General features: G+C 37.3%; 1 protein-coding gene across 1 annotated transcript; it reads left to right on the top strand.

Annotated features, from left to right (window-relative positions):
- Positions 1-8,213: 8,213 nt before the first annotated feature.
- Positions 8,214-8,732, top strand: LOC131873687 (uncharacterized). Its single transcript, XM_059216867.1, has one exon. The coding sequence runs from the start codon at positions 8,216-8,218 to the stop codon at positions 8,663-8,665; it is 450 nt and encodes a 149-aa protein (XP_059072850.1). The 5' UTR covers positions 8,214-8,215; the 3' UTR covers positions 8,666-8,732.
- The last annotated feature ends 11,031 nt before the right edge of the window (positions 8,733-19,763 follow it).

Here is a 19,763-nt window from a genome sequence, read left to right as displayed (position 1 = left end):
CCTGTTAGAGGTTACCTTGTTAGAGGATTTCAAGAACTCAATGAGTTTGAATCATCCTATTAAAGGATTTACAGCAAGCTGATTAAAGCTACCCGGTTAAGGGATTTTCCAACTGTTGAAGTGGTTAAAGATCAACAGGTATTACAATGATATGATAATAGCACTTAATGCCTAATGCAGATCTGGTTAAGTTCCTTCTTCTGCACACACACTATGCAGGAATCAATCCTCTATCTCATCTGGTCTAGCAAGAATCACGTATCTCTGCGCTTGGATACACACACACCATTTTCCAACAACCTCAGCATGAAACACAACATCGACCTTATAGGAAACTGATAGGTCGGTAGCATAAACCCTAAACCCTAAACATTTAGGTTAAGCAATTCAGGTGGTTCAATCCTAGCCATTAAACACTTTATTTTTTAATACAACGGTCTTGAACAGATCTCGAGACATTCTCCATCACTCGTTCTTCACCACTTCATGGAAGCGATAACCCATCACGCGTTCTCCACCATTTACAGGGAGTTCGCACATTCTCGTGGTAGATAGGATCAGTCTCCTTCATGCAAGATCCTTTACGCGCACAAGGCTGACATGGCACCATGATCTGATGTTCATTATAATTCTAACTCATCACAGGATGTCGTCGGTTGAATCACACAGGCTTGGAATACTTCAACCAGAAACCCTTAAGCTAAGACTACCAACTGGTAGTCATACCATATTAAGCCTTCATAGAAAACATTCCATATGTCGGTTCACATTTCATCATACCGGTTCTCTTGGACAAACATACCACTTCACCTATTGCTCAAATACCGATTTAAACCACTATACCAGTTCTCTTTGCCAATTGTTTAGCTTCAATATACCTGTTCACTTCTTTGCACATATATCGGTTCACCACATTGTACTGGTTCACATTTCAACATATTGTCGGTTCACTCTCCAACATATTGACATCAATGACAACATAATATCATCATGTCAACATACTCTGCACAAATGCCAACATCTCAACCATTTTCCTTCACTTACATTTCCCTCATACATATTTTCTAAATTTGTGTCAAAAGGTTACTTTACTTGTCCTCATCAAACTTTGCAAACATACTACAACAAAACACTAAGTGGTTCGTGTATTAGATCTATCATCTTAGGATCCCATTTAGTCTTCTTGAGTCAAGGTCAACTTACCTCATCAAGAGATCCATCCTCTTTAGAAGCAACACCTTACTCTAAAACATACATACTTTGGTCTTACATTCTTGGACATTGCAAGTTTACCCTATATTCATCTACACTTCATATACCTCTTGGTCTTCCATAGTCTTTGTATCTTCATCCTACCTTTCATTTTGGTCAAGACTTTAGTCTATGATTGAAACCCATTCACAAAGGTCTAGAAAGGAAGCCAAAGAAGCTTTAAGGTCTTTAAACATGATTACCTATGAGTTTGATGGAGACAAATTCTTCAATCCATTTGAAAACCGCAATATTATACCAAACAATGACAATGACAATAATGAGAATAAAAATAGAAAAGATGATGACAATGACAATGTATCTGTGGATTTTGCAGAATTTGAGGAAACTATAATGGATCCCCATTTTAATAATTTTTTTCAAGAAATAATGAAGAGAGATAGACAATATTTCCTATAAGTCATGACACAAAGTGGAACAAGACTACCCATGATTTTGATATGTCACACATTTTGGAGGATGATACAATCAAATAAATCAATTTAATACAAGATAAATGATACCTAATAATGGTGGTAATAGGAGAGAGTGTCTCGTGCTTGAGTCACCTTCCTCTTTATTTAAAAAACCTAAAATTCCAAATACATACACTCATTCTCATGCCACTTATGATAGAACCTCTGATGAACAACCCCACAGTCATCCTTTCCCATGGAGAAGAACTACCACTACACATGACCATGATAATACCCAAGATCATACCAATGCATACAATTACACTCAATCTAATATTCAAAATCATGACATGAGGAAACCCCATGTCATATTTGGGGGCAATACTCAAGATCACTCTTATGAAACCTCCTATGCTTATGGTCATGATATGTATCAACCTAGACCTAGTACTCCTTATTACAACACCATACCAAGTGGTCCATATGCAAGCTATAACTATTTCCCTCCTCCATATGAACACATCTATGATCAATACCATCCATATATGAATTATATCCCTCCTCCTCTGCCCGATGGCTCGGGCATGGGACTAGCTCAAAGAGAAAATACACCACCCAAGAATGACTTGCAACGACAAATCAAGGAATTACAAAAGCAAATGGAAAACATGAATAGACCAAAGCAACAATACACAATGAAGGATATGTTAGGCAGTTCAGATAACCAGAGGACAATTGAGAGGGGGGGTGAATCGGTTGTCACAGATTACCGGAAGCATTAGCAATTTAAACTTTCAATACCAGAACTCAAAACAATACTATCAGAATAGAAGTTAATCCAATTAAGCATAAACAATAATCATAGAATAAAAGAGATCCGCACAACACCAAGATTTGTACATGGAAAACCTAGTAAAGGGAAAAACCATGGTGGGAAGCCTACCCACAGTCAGATAATACTTCTACAGTAAGTATGTGAATTATAATAAAGGGGCCTACACTTGCAGGAATGCTAAAAGCCTAGAGAACACTGCTCATCACAAAAGGAGCCTCACTAACTACATATAAATCCATACTACAATCCGGAGAAGTGTTGAACTGCAAAAGATAGCATCTCCTATGCTTGAGTACAATTTTGGTTAAGATCAATACCGAAGGACTAAATCCTCTTACATAAACCCAATTCGATCTCCAATGCTCGACTATCTCCTCTGCTTGAATGATATTACATTATTTGCACATTACATTCCTTGACCATGACCTCTTACATTAACCATGATGATCTACAATGAGATCTTACATCTATATATATACAAACCCTTGACCATAAACAATCAAATCAGCCACTAGACAATAAACCAATTACATAATTACAAACCATGTCGACCTTAGACCAAAAAAGTAATATCAACACATACAACATCCCATAAATACATCAATAGGTCCTATCCATACATTACATTAAAGTCGGTCCATAACCTAGATCAATCGAGACCAAGTATAGGTCCACACACTTCAGCAATGATCTCCAAACACCAAGTCTCGAACATGATCACCAACAACATCCTAAAACTCTATCAGAAGCTACACCAACACCACTTATGCGATTCATCAAAGATATCGATCAAAATCTCTACCGGTGAAACCCTTGCTGGAACCAGAAACCAATCTTCTAAGAAAGCAGGATAGAATCCGATCTCTAGACCAAAATTAACTGACCAAATATGAGTATAAATATCATGAACAAGCCAATTCCATCACCAGACTATACCGGAGCCTGCCGGATCATGCGAGATCCAAGTTAACTAGAAACCACTTAACCTACCGAGACCAGAAGGGTGTCGGTAAAACATCCAAACAATTAGTGTTGACATCAATGACAAAAGATCAATACAAAACATAATCAATTCCACCAAATGGCCAACAATATATGTCCTTATCCCTTTGATAGAAGCATTCCAATGCCTTCATTTCCTCCACATTTTTTGACACCAAAGTTTTATAAGTAAAAAGGCAAAGGGGATCCTAAGGCACACATAAGACAATTTTTCATAGCTTGCATTTAGGTAGCAGGAGAAGAAACATACTTTATGATATTGTTCCCAAAAAGCTTAGGTGAATTAGCAATGGAATGGTTCTCCCAAATTAAACTTGGAATTAAGTCATGGGGTGATCTAGCAGAGGCTTTTATACAACATTTTTCATACAACATTGAAATAGATGTGTCAGTAGCTAGCTTATGCAATACTAAGCAGAAACATGGGGAATCTTTTGCTTCATTTTTACAGCAATGGAGAGGTCTTTATAGTAGATGCTCTTGTGATATCCAACAAAAAGAAATGGTAGAAATGTTCACTCAAAACGTCAACAAAGATATTGGATATAAGATAAGAAAAGCTTTTTTGTCTACCTTCAAGGAGGTCATTTAGAAAGGATTGACAACTAAGAAAGTCCTTATTGACCAAGGTGTCATTAATATATTCAAAGAAAATAAAGAAGAATCAAATGAGAAATACAAACCCCATTTTTGGAACAAGAATAAGAACACAGTTAATGATGGGGTAGTAGATGCAAATGTTGTGAAACCTAAGATAACTTTCCCCAGTGCAATTTCTTCTAATTTGAACAATCAAGTGAATAATCAAAGGCAATCAAAACCTCGAAGGAAGTAAACTCCATTGGGAGAAATGATTGAAAGGACATTTAAGAAGTTAGTGGCAAACAGGGAAAACTTTAAGAAACCCCTCCCTTGGACAAGGTGTAAAAACCTAGTGAAAGTTGTATAATTCCGAAGAAAATTTTAATTTTACTGGTGAATTTTTGCGGTTTATGGAGAAAAATAATAATCTCCATTGGCGAATTAGCCGTGATTGCTCAAAGTTTGTGAAAAATCCTGACGAATTGTAATGTTTTTAAAACCAGAAAAATATTTGCATTGGCGATTTCAACCTATTTTCAAACCATTAAAAAAACTATTGGCGATTTCAACCTATTTTCAAACCATATAAATAAAATATTGGTGATTTCAAGCTATTTTCAAACCATAAAAAAAAAATATCGGCAATTTCAAGATATTAACTTTAAGTAATTAAAACATGTGGCACAGAGTTGTCAACTCTCTGCCTGGAAGACTGCCCATTAGAAAATCTCGCGACCTAGCGACAAGCCCTTACGACTCTATCTCCAACTCGCAAGCTGAAAATGCTAAGCCTTTGTAACCTCAAGATCTAGAGACTGAGGGAAACTGAACTGGTACTCGCCAATTCTCAACCACAAAATGTTAAGTCCTCGTCACCGCTACGACTTGGAGATAGTGGTAACTTTAGCCCTTGTCGCATACTCACCGACATAAAACTGTTTATCTCTTAATCGCTAGCACTTCACTCGCAAGCTCGCGGCTTGATCAGGTCTTCAGACATTTAACTTCGCAAGCTGGTGATAACCATTAAACCTAACCACAAACTGTCTAGTTGCTAGAACGTGACGTAGAAATGCTAACAGTAAACAAACATGAGAGCTAGCGACAACTGTATGAAATGAGTTACTCGCTAACTCTCACGACTATAATGTATGACATCAAACCAACTCGAGACCTCGCGATCAAAGGAATTTCACTAACAATCTCCAACTCAGTAACATAAAATGCTAAAACCCAAAAAGCTAGAGACCTCGCGATGTAAACCCAAACAAACTTATCGCCAGCTCGTGGCTTGATCACAACCCGACAAAAAAGTCCACATGTCAATCCCCATCTTTAATCGCACACTCTCAACTAGTTATAACAATTAGGAAAGGAACCGGCAAGTTAGCGACAATGCTACAAAATCCTCTTAATCGCAAGCTCGCAACCCCTTTTACAAATCCTCAAAGAATCTCGCGAGTGAGCGACAACCATTGATCTTCATCAAGTCCTTCAGTCGCAACCTCGCAACAACATTTGTAATATTCTTTCTTTACCTGTGAGCTGGCAACCACTTCAAATCTAACAAAATAACTTATTTCATCACAAGCTCGCAACTCGAAGCTTAACTTGACTTAAACCCTTGCGATCCTGCGACAACAAGGCACTTAACCGCCATCGCATGCTCGCAACACTTTTTGACTTAAGACTTACAAAACCGCGAGCATGCGATGACCATAAAATCAGACCAAAACTTACCCATGTAATTTTAGCCAAAGGATGCATATTTATCAAATGATTGCATTTACAAAAGGTACATTGCAGTGTTTAAAAAGAAAAAGGCGTATTTTTCATTTGTATTGAACAATGATAGATTACAAATTGAGTTCATGCATCTGAAGCATATTTATATACACTGAGTTTCTTAAAACCTCACACAAGCTGTGAGCTTAGCATTTCTATCTTTCCTACATATCCAAAACAGAAAAGGATAGAATCAAATAGTGAGTGTGAGGATAACCAATCATTGCCTTGGGTTGCTTTGACTGGTTATTGGCTGCCCCGAAAACCCCTACTTTCCTGCACAAAAGAGAAGAGGTGTTAGATCCAACAGATCTAAGCAATGAAAGATTATCCTACAACGTATCATTTATCATAGCCTATCATATTTCTGTTTTGAAAGGGCGGGAAAGATAAAGACACAAATCACTGCTTCAGGGGAAAGAAATGTTTATGCTAATGTGTTTGTTTCATGTGCAGATAATTAGTTACTCTAATTGGCATGTGCCCCTGACGAGGCTCCCTTCAGGTATGAGCCCGACATACCTTTTAGAGTAACTAATCTCAGAATATCAAAGTGGAATGATGAAGAAACCAACTGAAGTATCAAAGGGACATGTTTGTTTTAAATATGAAACCTTTTACTTTACTATTCATGATATGCATAAAAAGAAAATATTAATGCATAAACTGTTTTAAGGGACATATTATTTCAATGTGAAACCTTACAGTATTTAAAAAGGGTCAATACTACATCATGAAGATAAACAATTCAATGCAACAGGTTGGTATAGAAACAGAGTATCTGAGTTTTCTTTTTAATGCATGTTCAAACAATGAACTTCAATGAAATCAGAATCAACTGGTAATGAAATGAGTGTCACGAGCCCGTGCTCGAACTTCATTTCTACATAAGATCAATCCCAGCATGTGCCAAAGTCAGAAATTTAACAAGGATAAAACACAATCTCATCAAAAGGGCTTTCTACAGTTGCGGTTTGCACCATGGGCTCGAAATTTGCTCAAATCTGTGTAGTTGAATTTCGCCAAGGAAAATGCAGTCTCTCGCTGCCTGTCATGTCTCTTTCACGCGGTGTGGCTGTGAATGATAGCAGGCGGTCAACCTCTGGTTAAAGTGAAGTTTGTCTTACAAAAGAAATACAAATTTGGCCAACAGTTTGCTGTAGTTGGCGATGACCCACAGTTTGGAACATGGAATCCAAAAGAAGCTCTTCCTCTTGAGTGGTCAGAGGGAGATGTATGGACAATAGAAGTGAACTGTTCCTACAGGGTGTTCCTATGGGTAAACAGATTGAGTACAAGTTCATTTTTAAAAGGTAAACTTGGAGAAAGTTCATGGCAACCTGGTCCAAACCAAGTGTTTGATACACTGGAAGATGTTCCATCAATGGTTGTATTTTCAATATGGGTGTCAAAACCAGGAAACAAGAAGAGAGAAACCAAAAAATCCCGAGGCCTTCATCAAAGAAACTTGTGACAACCGCTCAAATTGATGCTTGGTGTGAAGAAATAAAAGAAAAGCAAAACATGGGAGCTTTGCGCTGCCTTCTTCGAGCTTTCCAAATTGCATGTCATTATGGTGATGGGGAAGAATATGATTTTTCATCAAACATCATCATCACAAACAGCAAAGTTTTCAACAAGATTGTGATATTTGTTCTTCGTGAGATGGATGGTATATTCAGAAAATTTCTGGGACTTCCTAATGTGGGTGGAAAGAGGGAAACAATACTTGAAATGCAAGACACTGCCCGGTGGACGAAGCTTGGGCGTCTCATAAAATCATATTTTGTCAGCACTCTTTACTTATTGAATCAGATGGCTGACAATCAAATTATTTCATTCACACTTCAATGCCTAAGACAATCAATTTTTTTTTTTTGGCAGCCTTTCCAAGTTATTTACAAAAGATCTTGAAGGTTGCACTTCAGTTGTGGGGTACTGGAGGAGAATCCCTTTCTGCTGTATCTTTCTTGTTTATCAGAGATGCTGCTATCTTGTTGGGCTCAGATTGTCTTGATTTGTGCTTGAAAAGAATCTACAAAGTTTTTGCTTCAAACTGCAAGATTGTTAGTGCGGCCAACCTTCAACAAATTCACTTTCTAAAGAATTGTGTTGTTGAACTCTATGGATTTGACTTGGCAAATGGTTACAAGCAAACATTTGTCTTCATTGAACGGTTGGGGATAGTTTTGCAGCATGCTCTGACAGTGAACACGAAGGATCCCAAATTTGTCAAGTTCTTAAAAAAGCACAAGAAAGAATTTTTGCATTCTGACAATGATGATGACAATGGCAATAACTCTGAAGAAAAGGAGAATGTCAAGGAAGGCTGTCTCAGGTTCTCATGATGCATGTTTCTAAAGGAGAGTATATTCGAAGGAAAAATTCGGATCCATTTGAGGAACCAGAATGTGAGGGATTGGATATTTTTGTAAACGAATTGCTTTGTAAAGGCAAAGGATGCCTATATTCATGTGTGAAACGAGCACCTCAAGCCTTTTCATATGCTCCTGAGACGGGATGTGCACGTGCCATCTCTCAAGGACAAGGTGACGATTACCAAGTCCAACTTGCAGTGGGGCAATGTCCCAGGAATTGTATATACTATGTCACTCCTGCTCAAAGGATTATATTGGATGAATTACTTCAAAGGGCTTTGAATGGAACCTATTTGTCAACTGAAGCAAGCTTGTTGGAGTCACTAATTGCTCGTGCCAATTTTGAGAATAATAGATATCAAGGTCACCCAGAAAGGAAGGCAAAGCACAGTACAAAATGGGTGGACTGGTTTTGACTCATCATAAACAATAGGAGGATCTATTACTGCTTTGAACAAAACTTATTTCATGACATTAGTAACTCAATCAAATGTTGCAATCTGCTGGAGAGAAGGGGAACTGCATGAAGTTGGTCTAGTTGTGCATAATCATAGTTCACCCAAAAATTTGCATTACAATGGGATGATAGTAACAAATTTCCTGGCAAAATATGGTGCGTGCAAGATGTTAAAAATGTAAAAAAACAAACACAGCACGTTATTTTCCTGGTGAATATGTATGCAAAATGTAGTGTATGCAAAATGTAAAAAACCAAACACAGCAAGTTTCCTGGCAAATTTGTATGCAAAATGTGAAAAAAAACAAAAACAGACACTGTGTAAAAAGAAAAAGCCCTCTTCAAAATTCCAACAACGGCATAATTAATCTCAGAGAAATATACGATGGAGTCATTTTCATACTTGTGGAAAACACAATTTTCATTTAAAGAGAAGACTCACAAAGTCCAGCACCCTTCGTCAATGGCGGCACCAAACCCTCATGAAAAATCAGAATGTCAATGGCGGCACCAAACCCTTGAGAACCTTCTTTGTTATTCGCATTTTGCAAAATGAGAAAAATACGATGGAGTGCAAAACTTTTAGGGTAACAAAAACCCGTTGTCATTTTTTATATTCTCCCTCAAGTCCGCTGGGCTTATAAAATATGCAATATAATAAAAATCAAACATATTCGATAAAATAAATGTTTATCAATATATCAAATATGTTTTATTTTTATTATATTTTTGTTTTCATTCTTGGTTAAAAGCTGGTATTTCTTTGTAAAAGGTATTTAATTACAATGCAATTATAAATTGTAATTGAATATTATTATTCGAAATGTAAAAGGTGTATCCATATGCAAGAAGGAGACTAAGTCTTTTGACTTAGTTATGAAGGATGAGTTAATTCAGGAGAGATAAGGCTCTCATTGAAGAAGTCTTTTCAGTTTGGAGACATAAGGAGAGCATATAGGATCATGCATAACCACTTGGGAAATATTCAAAAGGAGTTGAGATAATTTTGAAGATAAGAACGTTTTTATAGGAACATGAGGTTGTTTGAAACCAAATGGAGTGAATCTAGGGAGGTTGGAGCACTTTTAGGTAAAGGGTCGAAGTTGGACTTTTTCACCATTTTGGGGAGCTTTTATTACTTGGTTAAGCTTTTTGAGGCTGTTTCTAGTGGTCTTTTGGGTTGGTTATTCATTAAAGAAGACTTTTCCATGTTTGTAGCCCTCTTTGGTGTCTTCTAGACTCCTCTTTTTGAGGCACTTTTCTTGCATCCGACCCAATCAGTTGGGGTTTTTTGTACTTAATGCCTGAAGACACTTCATTTGAAGTTAGTTCAGATTTATGCAAGAATAGTGTTTTGAGAAACTTTTTTCTTGTCCTTAGCATTTTTCTTTTGCACAGATTCTGTAACTCAGATTTGGAGATATGATATATGAAATAGCATCTTTTGGAGCAATTTTCTATGAATCAAACCTTGTTATCCTTCCAATTTTTTGTGTACAAGCATGATTGATGAAGCTAAATTTGTGAGTTATATTACTCCTTGTTTACTTGTCTCAGTCAGTACCTTAATATAGGAACGTATGTATGTTTGCAGGTCATAGTATGTGTTTTAAAGTTCAAAATTTTTGAGTGAAACATTATTATTTCCTCATTGGTTCGTCTCAAGACCTTATTATGAAATACTTATGCAAACTTATAACAGGAAAGAAGTGTTTATCAATTAAAGTAGAATATTGCAGACTGAGATCAATTTTTTATTATTTATCTCACACATTTTGGTGTATCACTAGGTTCTAGTTAATTTTAGTTCAGTTTTAAGTACCATTTCAGTAATTTCTTATCCTTTACCCTGCAAAATTAGTCCAATATTAGAGAGTATCAGGTGATTATCCAATAGGAATCGGCCTAGGAACTGGAGGTTTCATTTCAAGTTGTGCATTGCCCACATGCAGAAGTGAATCCCATGTTAGGCCAGATTGCTAAACTTATAGTTTAGTAGGGTGCAAATTTGTGCCTTTAACAGTAAACCCAAACAAACTTATCGCCAGCTCGTGGCTTGATCACAACCCGACAAAAAAGTCCACATGTCAATCCCCATCTTTAATCGCACACTCTCAACTAGTTATAACAATTAGGAAAGGAACCGGCAAGTTAGCGACAATGCTACAAAATCCTCTTAATCGCAAGCTCGCAACCCCTTTTACGAATCCTCAAAGAATCTCGCGAGTGAGCGACAACCATTGATCTTCATCAAGTCCTTCAGTCGCAACCTCGCAACAACATTTGTAATATTCTTTCTTTACCTGCGAGCTGGCGACCACTTCAAATCTAACAAAATAACTTATTTCATCACAAGATCGCAACTCGAAGCTTAACTTGACTTAAACCCTTGCGATCCTGCGACAACAAGGCACTTAACCGCCATCGCATGCTCGCAACACTTTTTGACTTAAGACTTACAAACCCGCGAGCATGCGATGACCATAAAATCAGACCAAAACTTACCTGTCGCCAGATTGCAACTTAAAATGCTAAACAACTTCAAAACCTACGGGCAAGCAATGAAACCAACTAAGTTGCGATACCAACTACATCGCATTATCGCAAATTAAATGACTTAACCACGAACACCTCGTGATCGTGCGACAACATAAAATCACACCCAGTTGCAACCTCACAACATAAAATGGTCAAGTGCAAAACATCTTGTGAGGTAGCGACAACTAAAATCTCCCAGTACTTGCAAGCTCGCAACTTAAACTGACTTAATGATAAAGGACCTGTGAGCTAGCGATAACCATAAAATCTGAAAACTGTTTATCGATGTCTTATGTTAATTACCATCATAAACAGGCACGAGCAGTGGCACAGACCATTAATGACTTAGTACTTACTCGCTAACTCTCGCGGCTATAATGCATGGCATCAAACCAATTTGAGACCTCGCGACCAAAGCAATTTCATTAACAATCTCCACCTCGCTAACATAAAATGCTAACACTCAAAAAACTAGAGACCTCGCGATTTAAACCCAAACCAACACTCGCTAACTCGCCACTTAAATTGTTAAACATTAAAATTATTTGCGAGTTAGAGATGAAACATTAAACATGTCTGACCAACGTTTGACCACACTTGATGTTGACATGGACAAATAAAGAGAGGACAACTCAGATTTTCAACGTACGACAACTTCGGTTTACTAGCCAACTAAGACAAAAAATATACACAAAACCCTAATCGCCATGAACATCATTTTAAGCATTTAATGTAGAACAATAGAAAGGTTCTAGCAGTAACAGTTATGCAATATGAATAATTTTATGGATCTTGTGACACAAATTGTTGCATTTCATGTTCAACATAATGTGGAACCAAATACCAATTTACTAATAATTCAATTGTTTAGTAATAATTCAAATTCACAATTAAAAATATGAAATAAGTATTCGTTCTACTTCTGATTGATAAATTCAAGGAATACAATATCAAAAATCATCAATGACAACTATAGTATTGCAATTTTGTAAATTGAAATTGTAATATGACTCAAGAACTGTAGTATAATTATAAATACCTATAAACTAACTGCTAATTCACTTCAGTGACTCAGTCCAACTGTCCGAGGCTTCTATATCCCAAATGGACTCAAGATTCGGAAACTGACTAGTACTAATAGGTTCATCTTCATTTTGAGTCGGGTATTCAAAAATGTCTTTATCTTCATGCTGACTTTGAGTCTGTGATCCATCATATTCATTTGTCTGCGGATGCCCTTTATTATCGAGTGATTCTTGCATAGCTATGTGCAGCGGCAGTATGGGAGACAATAGGGGATGCCACAAGGAGCTTGCTTATATGCTCACCGGAGACAGGATGTGCTCGAGTGGGGGCCCATAGTGGATAGTGCAGCGGTAGTAGAGGAGAACATGACATTAGCAGGCTAGATCTGGGATTACAGAGTTGGGGTTGTTGATGCGGGGATGATAGAGGAGTTCTCGATCTACTTTGTGGCACATGTAGTGGCACGAATATCGGATGTAGTAGAGATGTTACCTGCTTTTGACGATGAGGAGGATGAGCAGATAGAGAGGCAAGGGGGAGTTAGACAAAGAGATGAGGAGGGAGAGGAGGTCAGAGAGGGAGGTTGGGATGATAGAGGAGGTGGAGGAGGAGATTTGAGGAGAGATAGAGGATGAGGTGGTGATGGAGGGAGAGATAGAGGATCAGATAGAGGACGAGGAGGAGATGGAGGGAGAGGAGGACTTCTCCTTGGTGTTGGTGGTACTGGTAGGGTAGGCGCATTGTTAGCAGCTGTGGGGGGTATAGAGGATGATAGGCGACCCACAAAGAGGAGGAGATTAGATGTTCTACCTCCACTGATGTCTTGGACAGGGCCAGGCATGGGTGGGACCATGAAATAGGTAGCCATTCAGATTAGGGTACCTACCCATTGATAGGACTCACAGATCAGATCCTTATAGGTCACAGTACAGCAGCTACAGGCATAGGTGCTAGCACAACAACACTAGATTACACAGATTACGGTAGAGAAGGATACAAAGAGAGAGCATTGGGGCCAGGCAGAGGAGCTTGCAAAGAGATTGCAAAGAGCGATAGGTGGCGGTGCGATGCGAGACACACTGAGGGAGATATGGTACTCGGCCATGGAGGCTGAGTACTACAGGTGGTTATATTTGGATCTAGTCCCTAGAGAGCAGAGAGCTCCTAGCTATGCAACTAGTTAGTCTGGTCAGAGTAAGACAAGGACAGAGAGAAGAAGTGTTACTGGGCCTTCTCAACGTGATCCACTTGGGGGAGATCCAGAAGCTAGGACATTTGCTGCGAGACCATCAGCCTCAGGAGATATTCATACTTGAGAGACTTTTCTTTGTTGTATTTTGACAAACATGACATCCCTTGGACATTTCGACCATTTTTTGAGATATATATATATATGTGTGTGTGTGTGTGTGTGTGTGTGGCACTGATTTCTTTGATTCACATGTGATGTGTTATGGATGATGATTTATGATATGCATTGATATGATGTTGCGATGATGATGATGTAATCCTTAGATATAATGCTTTTGATTTTTTATTATGATGTATGAGTGATAATGATGAAAATATGATGATGCTTTGTTTATGTTGATTTCGTTGATGTATGATGTGAGACGTTCATGATAATGAGATGTATGATAATGATGTGATGTGAGATGTATCTTTAAAATGAGATGTATGATAATGATATGATGTGAGATGTATCTTGAAAATGAGATGTATGATAATGATATGATGTGAGATGTATCTTGGAAATGAGATGTATGATAATGATATGATGTGAGATGTATCTTGAAAATGAGATGTATGATAATGATATGATGTGATACTAAGGCAAGATTAAAATGATACACAACTAAATGCAAGTGTAAAATGATATGCAACTAAATGCAAGTGTAAAATGATAATGATGTGCAGCTAAGTGATCACCCTCCTTTTCTTGTTGTCATTCCTGTGTAGTCACAAGTTTTTGCTTTGTTTTTGTTTACCATCATTGAGATTTTGATATGTTGGGAGTTTATACAAGCATAATGGTATAATTGAACCATAATGACCTGAGTAAAACTTACATGGATTTTGATATTGCAAGACGACACAAGCGTCGAGGTATAATTAAACCAAGATGGCCTGAGTGTTGCTTGAGAAAAAACAGACAAGATTTAACCATTTGTATGCGCAAAGTGAAACAATGTCTTTAGTGATATGTTTCCAATCACATCTCAAGACAAAATTTGCATAGTACAAGTGATTGACTCACAAACAAAAAACCAAAAAAGTATTAGACTCCCCTGCGATTTTTTCTAGCTCGATGCATCGTTGAGAAATTTAGGAGATCCAATGATTTAAAAATTTTGAAGTGCAAAAAAATAAAAAATTCATGCGAGATGTAAATAAATTATCATTCAGAAAATCATCCATCATGTGTGTGTTGAAGTTGTTAATTGGATCAGTGTTTTGTTTTCTCCACGGATGAGCTGTTGTTGACAGGATTTCCTTAGCGTGTTGTGATTCTTGTTTGCTTGTTGTTGGGATGTTTGAAGTCAGAGGAATGTTTCCCCTAGCTATAGATACCGATTGATGCGGATATTCACAGTGATTACCAAGCCATGGTGGGATATGATGAATTGATTTTTAGATAAGCAAGGACAATGACTACGCTAAGTATGTCTGGGATAATGCTGCGTAGGAAGTGTTGGGTGATGGCCATTAGCTTTGACTTCAGATGCAAAAGATATGAGTAATGATAGATAGAGGAGTAGTTCCATCACAAATAGCGCCTTTTGCCAGGTTTTCACCACTTGTTTTTATTGCACCTTTTTGTTTTTCTTTGATTTTTTTGTATTTTTCTGATTTTTTTTTTGTATTTGTCACTTTTTCGTGCATTAGACCACTCAAGTGTAGAATTTATTCAGATGAATGTTGTTGGTTGGTTCATTGAGCACATCTCCTTCTGAAGTTGTTAGTTGATAAGCCCCTGATCTATAGGTTGATATGATGACATAGGGACCTAACCAATTAGGTTCAAACTTCCCCTTCTTTTCTCAATCTTGTTGATTTCTAGGATTTTCTTTGAGTATCAGATCACCAACTTTAAAAATCCTAGGGATTACTCAATGGTTGTAGCTCCTGCACATGCACTGCTGGTATGCTTTGAGGTGATCATAGGCATGTTGTCTTTTTTCATCCAGAAGCTCTAGTTCTTGCAATCTGTTTACCCGATACTCCTCATCTGGTATGAGGCCTTTTAAAGATACTCCGAGTGATGGAATTTCTACCTCAAGAGGTAAAATTGCTTCTGATCTGTACACCAATGAATATGGTGTAGCTCCCGTAGGTGTCCTAATTCTAGTCTTGTATGCCCAGAGTGTCGGATTGAGTTGTGCATGCCAATCCTTACCTGCATCATTTATTGTCTTCTTTAGGATTTTCAAGATTGTTTTATTTGATGCCTTTGCTTGACCATTCCCTTGTGGGTAGTAAGGTGTAGAGAAACGATGTTGGATTTTGAATCACTCACATAGTTCTTGCACATCCTGATTTTTGAAAGGACGCTTGTTGTCTGTGATGATAGAATTGGGAATGTCGTATCTGTAAATTAGATAATTAAGAATAAATGAGACAATCTGTTTTCCATTTACTGTGGTCAGTGGGACTGGTTCAATCCATTTTGTGAAATACTTTGTTGCAGTGATAATGAACTTGTATCCATTTAAAGAGGAAGGATGGATTTTTCCTCCTAAATCAAGTCCCCACTGATAGATCAGGCGCTTATCAGCCTATAGATCAGGCGCTTATCAACTAACAGCTTCATATCACATAGATCAAGTCCCTACTAAATCATCCACATAGTCCTCCATGAAGGTATGCATCATATCATGAAAGATCATCGTCATTGCTCTTTGATAAGTTGCCCCAACATTCTTCAAGCCAAAAGGCATGACATTCCAACAATACATTCCCCGAGGACAGGTGAACATTGTTTTATCTTGGTCCTCTGGAGCTATCTTGATTCGATTATATCTAGAGAAACCATCCATTAATGATAGCATTGCATGGCCTGTTGTGAGATCTACAATTATGTCAATGCTGGGAAAATGAAAGTCATCCTTTGGACAGACTTTGTTGACATCTCTAAAATCTATGCATATTCTGATGCTTCCATCTGGTTTTAAAACTGGTACAATGTTTGAAATCCATTCATAATAGTCTATAGGTCAAATGAATCCGATGTCTAATAACTTTTTTAGTTTAGCTTTGACCATTAATGCTACATGCAGATTCATCTTTCTTAACTTCTGCTTGACTAGCTTAGCTCCTGGAGCAATAGATAAATGATGCATGATTAAGTTTGGATCTATTCCGAGCATATCAGCGTAGGACCAAGCAAAATTGATTTTCTTTTCTTTGAAGAATCTGAGAAACTCTGGTTTTTCCTCTTCTGTCAATGATTCTGCTAGGTGTATTTTTTTAGTTGTTGCTTCTGTACCAATGTTGATTCATGATTGATTGAGTGGGCTCAATCAATATGGGTGATCACTCATAATAGTGTTCAGGAAGAGTGTCAAGTCTCCCATCCTTAGGTGCCTTAATAAGGTTTTCACCCTCAAATGCGTCCTTTATTTTGTCTTTTTTTGGGTGATCTAGTGCTGCCATTGACTGGTTTTCAGCATTAGATCCTTTGTTTCCTTCATTTTTGTGACTGAGAGACTTGGCACCCTCTCGATTGCAGATATCGTTATTTTGTTCGCTGGTAGAGCCTGTTTCTGGGTTGACTATACATTGGTAATGGACAATAGATTCATCATCTGGGAAAATAGGTATGTCACGATCTTCAAGTTCATCCCAGTCTATTAAATCAAGAAATACAGGTGGTAGAGAGCCATTTGGTGGGTCGAGTTAGTTGCGATAAGTGTCATGATAGAGATATCGTTAGAGTTGTCTGGGATGTTGGTTAAGTTAATGATATTGTCCACACACCAATGGGACTCTTGGTGCAAGTTATGGAGCTATGTTGAATAGGTCAACTCCCCAAGGGATGTTCCATTGTTCTCTATCTCACAGGATCCCTCAAGTCAATGCCTTTGCTCTCAGATCACTGAGCAAAGTGACTTAGGAATGACAACTATGAGAACGAGGGATATTGATCAACTTAATATGAATGCATTCCTAGTTATGCATGATATTAAATCTAGTATGAATTAAACTAGCATGGATATGATGATAAGATAAAAGATTAGTAAAATCTATCCTAACATGATATACTAGTCTAATATGAGAATGCTATGATAATAGAAATGCTTCTAAAAATGCTTATTAAGATGATTTCTATTCAAAAAGAGGCTAAATGCTTGATTTAAAAATGATTAGATGTATGAAATTTAAATGCTTAGTAAAATGTCTATAAGTTTGATACTAAAGACTTGGATATGAAAATGGAAGAATGAGAGCTCTATTTATAGGAAAAATAGGGCAATGGATGGTCAAGATTGGATAATCTTAACAAGGGCCAGGATTGAAAGTTATCAATCCATGTTTACAATTCTCACCAATGAAATGGTGACAATTGTCAACAAAAGATTGCTTGAGAGGAGATGTAAGAAGCATGAAATGCTTGAGAAGCCCTCATGGTTGCCTTAGAAGGTAAGGGTTAAGGTTAGGCTAAGGTTATCCATTGGATACAACTTTTAGCCAGAGGATAAACTCTTGTACAAGGGTTAAAGAGATAACCATGGTCAAAGCAATGAATGCTTGATGAGACCCTTGGGTTAGATGAAGGTTGAGTTAGAGAGAAAGTCTCTAATCATGCAAAAGGGTTGAGTTAACCATTAATGGTTTGGAAGACTTTCAAGGTTAACTTCTTGAAGATATAAAGCCTCTAGTGGTTTTCAAAGACTTTGAGGGTTTGAGAAGTGATTTCCCTTTGCTTAGGGATGTGATAATAATTAGGAGATGGGTTAGGCTAAAATAGAAGTGATTAGAAGAATCTATAAGGGGGTTTAGAGAGGCAAGTGGGAGATGTAGGAGAATGCAAGTGGATGGAGGGGAATTTTTATTAAAATAAATTACTTTATTTCAACTAAAATAGATGCAACTTGCATAAATACAAGTGGGGGATTAAAAATAAATAAATTAGATTTATTTATTTGCAATGAACAATTTAATTAAATGTAAATTTAATTAAAAGGGGAGAAAGGAGAATTAATTAAATAAAGTGATTTATTTAATTAAAGGTTGTGAAAGGCTCAGGTGAACTTAATTAAATGAATTGAGTAATTCATTTAATCAAATAGATGAATGTGAATAATTTAATTAAACATAATTTAATTAAATAGAGGAATGGGGTTAAAATGAATATTAAATATTCTCTTAGGAAAGTGGTCATTTTTATACGTCTACAGGTAATACTCAATTTTTTCGCTTCTTAACATGTGAATTCTCAAATTGTGAAAGTGGTAGCTATTGTTGTTGGAGGAGCGAAAAACGTCAGTGTAGGAAAATTCTTTGTTTTGGAATAGAATTATGTTCTTTCTAGGAACTATTTGATGAATGTAAAAGCGGTCATTATGAGGCCGACTCTTCCAAAACTTGGTCGCACATCATGCCTAGTTAGTACACTTCCAGAATTGGGTGACACTTCTTTGGCCCAAGTTGACTTAGGAGATTTTTTAGACAGAGCTAGAAACCCTGGGGCTAACTCGATGATGGAAAGAATAGTTAGAAGTGGCTTGATTGAAGTTGTTTCTTTCCCAACTGCCGCTCCTTGCCCAGAATTAGTGATAATATGTATGAACATATATGATGTCGATAACAGGTGCATTAGGACCAACAATGTTGAACTCTTAGTAGAAATTAACAGAGAAATGATGATGACTGCAATTGGAATCCCTCATTAAGATTTGTATGAAGATTGATCAATTGGTACCTCATACACATTTTTCTCTGAGAATAAAAGCGCATATAAAAGTGTCATTGCAAAGAATTGGCTTCTAAAGGTTCAGAAAGGGGGATCCTGGCTACCCAAACCTCTTATTAGAGAGCATTTCATCACGGAGGTGCAAGATATTGTAATATTGTTAAACAAACTCAAAGGGAATTCACATGCTTTCTATTGGGAAGATTGGATGTACATTTATATTCAGGTGTTGTTAGGTGGCGAGTAATATCTTGACTGGGCATAGGTTATTGTTGAAAGGCTCCATGAGGGTTTGAGTAACTTTGTTGGAATGTCCAGTTTTTACATGTCCTCATATCTATTTTATATATTGGCTTGTACCAGAGAATGGCAAGGGTTGTATAATGAGCCTTGGGTGGACAACATGAAGGTTTATGATTATTACCCATACTTGCAACACTAGAGACATGCAGAAAATTTCACAAGATGAAATGATGTTTTTGCTGGAAGACTTGTCTTTGAGCTACAGGGAGACACAAATAAAAGAATGTCATTCAAGGCTATGGAGCTGGTCAATATATATGGAAGCTACTTTATCCAA

The sequence above is a fragment of the Cryptomeria japonica genome, chromosome 2 (genome assembly GCF_030272615.1).
Source record: "Cryptomeria japonica chromosome 2, Sugi_1.0, whole genome shotgun sequence".
Lineage (NCBI taxonomy): Eukaryota > Viridiplantae > Streptophyta > Pinopsida > Cupressales > Cupressaceae > Cryptomeria > Cryptomeria japonica.
Note: the sequence above shows the minus strand (reverse complement) of the source record. Positions and strands in the feature narration are given on the sequence as shown.

Coding starts and splice junctions, on each gene's coding strand:
- LOC131873687 (XM_059216867.1), top strand. CDS start 8,216: ATGATGCATGTTTCTAAAGGAGAGTATATTCGAAGGAAAAATTCGGAT.